Below are 11,004 nucleotides of genomic sequence, written 5' to 3' on the forward strand. Positions count from 1 at the left end.
CAATCAGGCAAAGTTGCTTTTCATTTTCTGCCTGTGCCGAATGCTTCCTTTTAGACCATTACTTTTATACTATTTGCTAGTAAACACTTAGTTCTGAGAATAATTTAAGACGAAAACATCCCTTAACATTTGAACATTCTTAGTTTCGCAAAACGTGTAACAAGTTAAGCTTTTTCCTGTTTCATCTACAACCAAACAATCACTAGTAAGGTGCCAGTCATACACTTACCATCTTCATCCTCCTCTTCATCCTCCTCTTCATCTTCCTCACTACTTCCAGCCTCCTGATCTGCTTCAGATTCACTGTCACCTTCATCAAGAATTTCTGAAAGAGCAGTATCCCAGATTAAAGGAATACAAACCACAGTAGTTTCATTACCAAAAAACCTGATCCAACACCTAAGAGTGGAAGGGTGTCTAAGGTGGAGAATGTGGCAGAGCCAAAAAAACCCAGGTGTATCATAACCAAATGAAAAAATAGCTGGAGAAACAGCACTGAACAAAATAGCAGGAATACATTGGAAAGGTCTATGATGAACTGACAGTTATCTGGGACACAAATATCGTCCACTGTTAAATAATAAATGTTGGTAACAATAGTTGGATAAGTAAACGCCCTATAAATAAGTGTTTAAATATATAAATATTTTATATAAAACACATATACACACACCCCCCTACCTTTCTTCAGCATTTTGTATTTCTCTTCATTTTCCAAAAAGTTTGGATCCATCTTGAAAACATCTTTAAAATAAAAGAGAATCTTTATTTAAAATACAAAATGAAGAAAACAACGAATATTTAATTTTAAATTTGTTTTCACGGGGAATGCAGTCATAGAATTATCTTCTGTTTCAAACATACTAAGAACATCCTCTGGGTTGTAGTCATCTTCTAACGGCAACATATGAGTAAACTGATCCTCCTCTTCCACTAGATCTAATCCCTCTGGAATGATGGGATGATCCTTGAAGCCATCCTTCCGTACAGCAAACATGACTTCTATCATATACTGAACACGCATATCAATTTTAGATTCATGCAGAATGTGTCGAAGACGGTCAAAGATTGCTTTGAAAAAAAAACAGAAATGTAAATATGAAAAGGATTTACTAATACAAACACCAAAAAGACAAGTGGTCTGGCTAATTATACTTACCATTAATACCTCTAGGAGAAACTTCTGTTAATTTGAGCCCACTCTCTTTAATAAATCCAATTGCTACTTCAATACTGTCATCAGTAGGCCTTTCAAGAAGCAAAGTGAGCATTTCCAAACATAAAACCTCATGAGCCTATGGAAAGAATATCAGTAAGGAATTAAAATGTACCATGTTACACTATTATTACAGTGATTTAATTGACGGAGCAGTCCAGCCTTTGAGGCTGCCACAACACACTTGTTTAATCACACACACTAGGCAACAGTAGTGGGACAAAGCTAATTAATAGGAAGTAAAAATTTCAAATATAATTTTACCGCCTGTATTTACACCAACTTTGTAGTGAACGTGACTATGCTATTGAAATGAAAAAGCAAGCAATGAAAAACATTTTGCCATTAAGAAAAAAATAGAATGCATTTCCAAGAAGCAAATAAAACAGCACTTATGTTACAGAAACTAGTTCTAAGTGCATTGTGCCTATAATTAAATCAGGTCTTCCAGGATCAGGCATATAAGCAAATGGCACATCTCAGATTAGTTTCTTTACTAAAATGCTGTATATTGCCAATGTATGCCTGAAACACTGCTTCTTGCCATTATTTAGAAATCAGGATACTCCAATTTAACACATAAAACAGTGGCATAGAGCTGGATACAAATTTGATTTAGATGCAACAGTCTAGTTCTGCCTACACAGAAGTCAGATGACAGTGTGGCAAGAAAACTCTGTTTAAGATCTGTGGGACAGAGCCTCAGGTGAAGCTTGCTTTGCATCAAGATTTGCCGGAATACTAACTCAAACATATTTACGAAGTCTGCGGAAGCCCTAGAGTATAAGTGCAATGGTAAGCGATGATAACTGCATAGGCAATTACCAATGTCTTTTTAGAAAAGGTCCTAACAACTTACAGCAGGCATTAAAAGGACACCTGAACTCGGATTTTCAGTAACCTTTAGAACAGGGAGAGCATCTTCACTTAGGCTACTGCTGTCTTGAAACTAAAGAAATAGCCATATAGGGTTTGGATTGAGTAGAAACATGAAGTAACATACCACGTTCTGATTCATCAAATGTGCAACAAACTTTGAAGATGTTAGACAGAGTTGCTGCAAAACAAATAAAATAAGAAATTTTAACACAGCTTATATGGAAGAAAAAAAAATCTACTTACTAAAATTTGTGCATCTCAATCAAATTAAGTCATGAAACTATTTTGGGATACTGATAGTTGTTCACAGTTAGGACTGTAGGCGCTTAAAAAAAAACCTAATCACAGTAACAACTCAGAATAGGTTGTCAAGCTTTCATGATACTCTAATACTACTATACTTAATGTACTAATGATAGGTCCCGACCCACAGGTCTTGGTTGTGTTCCTTTGAAGTATGTAATTTGAACACACTTGATACAAGGTTAACACAGCAGAATTACAAGTTTCAGCATGTTGCTGCTTCACATTTTACATACCTTATCATTTCTGCGATATCCTTTGCGAAAATTTAGTATCAACCTCTTGAGAATCAATTCACCAATATTTGGAAACTTTGAATTGATAATTGCCACAAGAGCTGCATAAACATGGGTAAAAATTGGAGAGGCACTCTGAGCTTGCAAAATAGATCTAGACAGCAATCCCCTGTAAAAATACGTAAGTTTAAGGTTTTGCTGGTAACAAAACATTTGATATTTTTATTCAGTACATAACACATAGAATAGTATCACACAGTTGGAATAGTCAGAAGATACTAGATGGTCATTTTCAAACTATTGTTTATCATGCTGCAAATGCAGTTTTGCAAAATATGCTGCTCAAATGTGTCTGAGCCAAAAAAATTCTTAAAATGATACCTTATCTTTCATTAAATACTATTCCTATTAGAACTACATTTGAAAATAAGCACATAAAAAGTCTTCATCTTGTATCCTGCAATTATCCCTTTTTAACCCCAATGCAGGCTCTTCTTAGCTTTGAAATTTGTATGATTGTGCTGCTTCTTTTCCTCGGTTGAAAAAACAAAATCCTGTTTGTGACTGAAAAAATATCTGATCTGCAACTATTTATGAAAAACACAGAACTGTGTTCTAGTATAATGATAACTTAAACAAGCAAAACAAACTTCCAAGAAATAAAAATTACATTTCCATAGAAGGTCCCTAACAATAGAGATCTACCTAGCAGTAACAAAACTGAATGTTCGGTAAAACCAGAATGGGCAAAGTAATGCTTTTCAATGCTTTTCTCAAATGAAACTGCGTATTTTCAACATAATTATTATGTTTTGGAACTGAGAACTGATTATAAAAGACTACTACTTAGAGCCTAAATGAATGTAAACACAGGGCTCATGAGATAATAGCTCTTCTATTGTACTAATGGTCTCTCTTACATTTATATCAAGACTAAAGTCTAAAAAGAATCTGAGACTTCTTCCCCCTCTCAGTTTTGCTTTTCCTAATGCTTTAGCACATAGAATTTGACTTTTGCTGTATTACTCCATTACAAATGGGTGAGGCAAAAAAAAAAAAGCCCTCCAAACGTGAATCTTCAAAGTGCACACTGGTATCCAACTCTATCTTCCCTGTGATCTATTGAAGTCTTCCAAAAAACCTCCTACATGGTACTAAACACAAACTGCGTAAGGACCTTATTCCTACTTACTCTGGAGTTGACAAATGGAATAGAACTCATTTCATACTAGTGCACAGAAACAGAATATTTCATTTTGAAACTATTAGTTCCTTCTCATTTACAAACTGAAACTGGTCTGGTTCAGATCCTATTTACCCTCTAGTTAGAAAACTCAGAAAAGCACTTTACAGCTAGGTAAAACTTCATGTCATTACATTTATACACACCTTTGTGCAAATTTGGAAGTCAAAATTAAGTGTAAGAAGAAGGGAAATGGTGCCACTTTCCATCTACATTATTTTGAAGTTAATAAGCTTATAAGCCACACACAAAACTTCCAGAGACAAGTGTATTCTAAAAATACTCAATAAGCTCATTTTTAAGCTAAAATATTACTGCTTGTATGAAAATTAAGTTTTGGGGACATGAAATGCAGGCAAGTAAAAAGCAGTTCTACAACAGACTGTTTGAGATGTCATTATTACTTTCAACAGAAATCACATTCAGGAACTACTTGCTCACTCTCTAGATTTTACTTAACTCTCTTCTGTTATTTTTATGCTATTTGCAGGATTCTGATCTTCCCATCAGGTATGACATACATGAAAGTAATACATTCCTTAGCTATAACCTCCTGAAATAACAGTGATTAAGTTGTGACAGAAAAAGCGTTGCTATCTGTTTGAAATCTAACAATTATTTCTGGATATTTTGTTCAAAGGCTTTTTTTGGTGGTGGTAGTTTGGCTTTGTTTGTTTAAATGGTAGCCAATCCAAGAAAGCCATACTCCTTTCAACTAGCGTATTTAACCTCTATTGACATCAAAATTAAAGCAAGGAGAGTCATCATACAGTACTTGCAGTCACCATGACTGAGTACTGAGCTCAGATAACATAATAATCTTTTCTCTACATTACAACAATAAACAATTCAGCCAGATTAACTGTAGTAAAACTTGTTTTGCTAAATACTGGCTACAGATATTATTTGTCCCACAGAAAAAAATTGCGGAATACAAAAGTAAATAGACAGAGACACCTGTAAATTCCAAGTCATTCAAGTAAAATACGTAGGCAAAACCTTTAAGAAAAGGAAACATATACTCTCTGTTGCACTCCTCTTTCTCCAAGCACACAATCCCTTCCCCGCTGGCCCCTTCCCCAAGTAGGGGACTACTCTGCACAGGACAAAATAGCCTAAGGTTAATTTTCAAATCTGACTAGCATCCATACACTACACATAGCACACAGTGATGTATGCATGAACAGTACACATATTAGCAGAAAAGCAAAAGAATTGTTTTAAAATACTAAGACTTACCTTCCCCGAACAATATTTTCCTGAAGGAGCTCATGAATGATATTTTCTATATTAGAAACGTTCACTTTATTGACAAGGCCATTGATCGACTTCTTCAAGGCTTCCCAACTCATCCTCTGATATGCCAAACTATTACAAAGGTATCACAAATTATTGATGCACGAATTTGAGGTAGCACCGAGTGAATTTTTATATAAATATGAAAACATGAATGTAAGTTGTAATAAGTAAAATAGGTAAGAAAACATTCACTGCATAAATTTGAAGACTAGTTCACAGTTATACATTTAACTACTAGGAAATCACTGAACCAACATGATACACCAAAATGTAATTCTTCGCAGATATGGTATAACCCACTATGTTCAGTTTTCTAAGATATTCTAAAAAAAAACCCCTCGTTATGTTCTGTATCCCACTTTTCCATTTGCACTTTGCAGCAGAAGCAGGTACAGTCATAATCCGATTCTTTTACCTTTCTTCTAATAACAATATACCCTCAAAGGAATGATCACAGCCCTCAACAGCTATCCTATTTTCACCAACATTCACTATAAACCTTTTACTGTTTTACTTTTCAGTAAAAATTCTAACATGTTACTTTTGACTCACCTATTTTTATCAGTGATTTGTTCTTGCATCATCCTGAGCTTGGCAGGCGGAATATACGCACCACCTGTGCGAGTAAGGATTGGATCCACTTCTTCTTTCTTCTTCTTTGAAGTGGTCTCATCATGAACAACCGAGCTCTGGACTGTCGACCTCTCTGGACTCCTACGATCAGGTGATGAGTATCTTCTCTGCTTCTTTCGATCAGATTCTCTCTCCTCCCATTTCTCATGATGCCTCTCTCTCCCCCTTTCCATCCTTCTAAAAAAAAAAACCCCACAAACAACCACAAAACACCCAAGGGTTCATGAAAAGTTTTCACGTATTACTCTAAAATGATTATTTTATTACTGATTAAGAACGGGCTTGATACTCACCTTCCTTCTGAAGTTCTGTCATCATAGTATTCCCTTCTTGAATATTCCTGATCATATCTGCTGTCATCAGAGTACCTTCTCTTTCTGGGAGATGGAGACCTGTCACGCTCTGTATCCCTACTTGCAACCCAAGACACAAAATTCTTAGTAATAGGCTTAGAAAAGCAATGCTATTAATATCTACTTGCAACACAACATTACACATATACTAACTGTTCCGCTTCTGCAACCTGAGTTTCAATATACACATCGTTCAAATAGAAGATGCTCCTCTTATAATAATTTGTTGTCAGCAAAAAGTAATCAAAAAATCAAGAGAAGCACCGTAAAAGGAAGCTCCTCCTAGAACTTAAATGCTAAATGGTAAGAACATCAAATACCAAAGGTAAATTCAGAACTGTGCATTCCTTGGAACATATGCATTCATTTGTTCCACCTACTTTTGCCTGTGTAGCATGAAACAGAATAGACACTATTAGAAAAAAATGATATTGTGTTTAGTACAAGAGGTTTAATTCCAATTAAAATATAAAAGTAAACGGGTTCATCTCATGCCTTGGTAGATTGCACTTGAAATGATATTTCTCCACCTCCTGCTGGCATCAATAATCTTGCTCTAAAGTGACAATTGTGGTATCAGCAATATGCGAGCCCAAGCAAAAAGCTGGCATCTAATTTCCATTTTCAAGTCCCGTGACAATTTAACTGAATGTTAAGGATTTTTTAAAGATTTAGCTTTAATAACAAATCTATTTAACTACTGCTATATTGATGTTCAAGTATTTTATTAAACCTACACTTATTTTTCACTGCTCAGTTATGGTAACATATAAAGAGAAACAGAACCCGATTTTTTTTTTTTTTAACATAGCTCACTATGTGAGTTGTATATACAGAATTGTAGGGTATAAAATCAACCATTCTACCTGTCCTCTGGAGACAAACTTCTTTGGCGTGAACTGTAGTTTTCCTTCCTTTCGTAACTGGAACCATGCTTTAAGAAAACAAAGAAAAAAAAAAATCAAGCTCCAACATATGTTAATTACTGTAAGCACATATATCTTGAGATCAAAGCATTCCATGTCTTGGGTTCCTTACTCCTTCACAAGAAGTAAGGGTCATCAAAGAAAGCTGATGGCAGTCAGTTATGACAAGGAGAGCTGGTTCTAAATAACAAGCAGTTAAGCAGCTGGACTCCCTGCTACAGGATGCTGCAGATGCCAAATGCTTACATGCGTTCAAGAGACCGGACAAACACTGAAGAAAAATTCACATGGGTTACTGAAGAAATTATCTGGCTCAGGAAGCTGCAAATAGGCAGACACTGGGAGAGTATGCGGGTTGAGTACTTTTTTGGTTGCCCTGTTCCTAAACGTTTCAAGGCATCTGCTATTGATTACTGCCAGAGACTAGAATAGATAGACCTTTGGTCTGCCTTTCCTGCTTCCTTCTTCAATACGCCATTTTACACTTTGTTGCATCACATGCAATACCATTAACAGAATTCTACCACTTCTTGTTTGAAGAGTGTCTTTCTTCTCTCCTAAAGATCCCCTTTATTGCATAATTTTTCCTTACCTTCCTCCTTTTCACTAACCATGATTTATTTTCTCATGAGTTATTCCTAGCTTTATACATTATAAACATCTAAGTTACACTGTTCCGCTTGACAGATCCTGGAAGTAAATTTAATTCTGGATTTTTGAAATGTAAGTTTGTAGGATTGTTTAAGCGATAAACACTTAAATAGTTTACAGTAAATCCTGTGGTCTGAACCATGACATATAATTATGGAGTCACACACAAAAATTGGGAGTCTGACAGCATCTACAACACACATAGAAAGACACTGACCTCATCAAGATGTTGAAAAACTACTTTGGTACAGCTAAGAAGCAGCTTTTATGACTTCTATACTTCCATTGTAAGGGCCCTCTCTTCCCTTAAAATATTATTTGTGATTTTTCAGAACCACAATCTTATGTTATCAGCCAGTGATCAGCTGTGAAATAGGTAATACTTCACCTTGATGCAGAAACTCAACACAAGGACTTGCTTATGCACCTTGACTGAACTTTTTGCAGAAATATTCATCTCATTTGTTGCAGTGGCATTCTATCCATTACATGCTGGCACACTAGTTTTTGCCCCACTAAAGAACCAGTTAAAACTGTTGGTTAGTAGAATACAATGCCACCTTCTTCATAAGCTGTCATGGTTTAACCCCTGCCAACAACTAAGCAGCACCCAGCCACTCGCTCACTCCTCCCCAGTGGGATGGGGGAGAGAATCGGAGGGTAAAAGTGAGAGAACTCCTGGGTTGAGTTAAAGACAGTTTAACAAATAAAGCAAAAATTGTGCATGCAAGCAAAGCAAAACAAGGAATTCATTCACTGCTTCCCATTGGCAGGCAGGTGTTCAGCCACCTCCAGGAAAGTAGGGCTCCATCACACCTAACGGTGACTTGGGAAGACAAATGCCATCATTCCAAACATTCTCCCCTTCCTTCTTCTTCCCCCAGCTTTATACACCGAGCATGACATCATATGGTGTGGAATATCCCTTTGGTCAGCTGTCCCAGCTGTGTCCCCTCCCAGCTTCTTGTGCCCCCCCCAGCCTGCTCGCTGGTGGGGTGGGGTGAGAAGCAGAAAAGGCCTTGACCCTGTGTAAGCACTGCTCAGCAGCAACGAAAACACCCCTGTGTTATCAACACTGTTTCCAGCACAAATCCAAAACATAGCCCCACACTAGCCACTATGAAGAAAATTAACTCTGCCCCAGCCAAAACCAGCACATAAGCAGACCCTGATGGGCAGTAACACCCAACGATCTCCAAAAACTTAATTAGAAAGAAAAGTATCTTTACTAAGTGGCAAGTGTGGTGTTTACAATGAGCTGTGCAAGTAAAATCAACATTGACTGAGGCTTCCTAAAGAAATAATAGCAACACAAAAATTATGAGCATCATCCTATCAATAGACCGATGAGACTGACTTGCTATCACTCAAACTGGTGTATATATACATGTAAATATACATATTTATATTTTCCAGGTTGCTATAACATATCCTAGAATATAGTCTTCTCTAGGGTACATTTCTAACACTGTGTTAAAATTATTCCCAGTATTATCTTGCCTGAACCAAGACAATGGTACAAAACAAATGCATTGCATCATTTACTGGGTGTATGCATCCCTACAAAAGAACATCCATCTGACAATTTAATTCCAGAGTAACATTACCTTTGATGACAAAGCTAGTACAAGAAATTCTCATACTTTCACCATGGTTTTCTTCCCCTTTCAATACTCATTTGTGGGACTATACCATGTAGCAGATCACTGAAATAATTCAAGGTTAAAAAGAGTCCTTAAGTTGTTAGGCTTTTTTCCCCAAAATAATATAATGCAAGACCATATCCTAAGCTTCCAAGAAACTGGTAATTAAAGTCTTTGAAAAACACAGAACAGTTACTGTATTTGAATAATATTTAGCAGATGGGAAGAGGTGGGCCTTTTTAGGATGATCCATTCTCATGAGTTCTACATCATCTACCTTTGCCCAAGCAGACCAAAAAAGGCACGTGTTCACAGAAATAAAACAATGTTACAGACGTCTCTGTATTTGGCAGTTCTCATGTCTCTTGCAAAAGGAGCTATGTTTGCTGAAGAACTTGTCACCCTCGGCTCTTTGTGACCAGGCTTTCTGCCACAAGTTAGCCTTCTTCCTTGTCCATTTTGATCAAAATTATTAATGGAAAGTGTCCAAACAGTGTGCTTTCGCTAACTGGCTTATTTTGACAGATGAGGGAGCACTACCATAACCACCAGATTGGGAAGATATGAGAAGGTATCAAACCTGTCCCTCAAGCATCCCTATTAAAAACCACTTCAGTCAGAAAAGTTGGAACCAAAAGAGTGAAGAAGCCTATGCAGGGTTGAACTCTAGAAACACAGGCAGAGAAAAACCATAGATTTGAGACAGCGTATGAGAAGAGTATTGCTCCGCTAACCTGTCCCAATTTTAGTGTACTTTACAAATATGGCATTTCTAAACCACCATTTTAGAAGAGTAATTTTAAACCCATTTTTTTCTTCTTGCATTCTAAAAATCATTCCCATCCATTCAGAAACGTACCACACAGCTTTTAAAAGGGAAAGCTTTAACTTTCACAGTAAGAAATAGTTGCCACATTAACTGCTACTTCCTACCCCTTTATCTTTTCATTTTAACATCACTGTTAATTTTTCAACACCTCTTTTCTTCATTCCTCCACGTGCTTATGTTCTTTGTTGAGCCATCATTCATTCAGTCACTTTTCACCAACTACTTTATGTCATTACATGCTAATAACGTTCAGAACTGCCACTGTTCGGACAACAAGCATTAGAGACAACAGTAATTCACTGACTTCATAGTAATATTTCTCTTGTAAACAGCTGCTGTCAGTTACAGATATTGTTTGCTTTACATTCAGGGAGTTTTATTTAACACAACATCAACTGCAAACCTAATCACCAGCAATAAGGGAATAATCAAACCCCACAATTTAGGTTTAAGAACACTTACATTTACTTGTGTCACCCTGCTCTTCATCTTGACTTCCTACTTTTTATGAAGTTCTGAATGCACAGCAATGAGACAATCCAAGGCGGAGTTCAGCGTATGAAAAGCATTTCATCTATAATGCACAGAAGACAATCAAAACCTTTCTCCTGCACCCGGTGCTGGAACCTGCACTTCTAATTTATTCTTTACAGCTATGCTTGCATAACTCCTTAAAACAAAACAAACAGGCCCCCCAAACCTAGTCAGATCTCTTCAAGGCTATACAGCACCTGTCGTAGGCGGGAGTTCACCAGCACCACCGCCGCGGCCACTCGGCACAGCCAGCCGCGAG

General features: G+C 36.8%; 1 protein-coding gene across 3 annotated transcripts in view; it reads right to left on the minus strand.

Annotated features, from left to right (window-relative positions):
- The window catches only part of CWC22 (CWC22 spliceosome associated protein homolog), a 31,972-nt gene extending 21,192 nt beyond the window's left edge, over positions 1-10,780 (minus strand). Inside the window, exons 1-11 of one of the 3 annotated variants that reach the window (XM_009278625.2) lie at positions 10,674-10,780; positions 7,029-7,096; positions 6,103-6,219; positions 5,729-5,986; positions 5,117-5,245; positions 2,635-2,803; positions 2,220-2,273; positions 1,160-1,295; positions 865-1,071; positions 682-744; positions 230-325 (exon numbers count right to left, since the gene is read on the minus strand). In XM_009278625.2, coding sequence (XP_009276900.1) covers positions 230-325; positions 682-744; positions 865-1,071; positions 1,160-1,295; positions 2,220-2,273; positions 2,635-2,803; positions 5,117-5,245; positions 5,729-5,986; positions 6,103-6,219; positions 7,029-7,096; positions 10,674-10,700 — 1,324 coding nt within the window. In that variant the 5' untranslated portion in view covers positions 10,701-10,780. Of the gene's footprint in view, positions 1-229; positions 326-681; positions 745-864; positions 1,072-1,159; positions 1,296-2,219; positions 2,274-2,634; positions 2,804-5,116; positions 5,246-5,728; positions 5,987-6,102; positions 6,223-7,028; positions 7,097-10,673 lie in introns of all 3 variants that reach the window. The other 2 variants (XM_019471899.1, XM_009278624.2) reach the window with 2 other exon arrangements.
- Between the last annotated feature and the right edge of the window lie 224 nt (positions 10,781-11,004).

This window comes from Aptenodytes forsteri, unplaced genomic scaffold, assembly GCF_000699145.1.
Source record: "Aptenodytes forsteri isolate BGI_AS27 unplaced genomic scaffold, ASM69914v1 Scaffold257, whole genome shotgun sequence".
NCBI classification, from domain to species: domain Eukaryota; kingdom Metazoa; phylum Chordata; class Aves; order Sphenisciformes; family Spheniscidae; genus Aptenodytes; species Aptenodytes forsteri.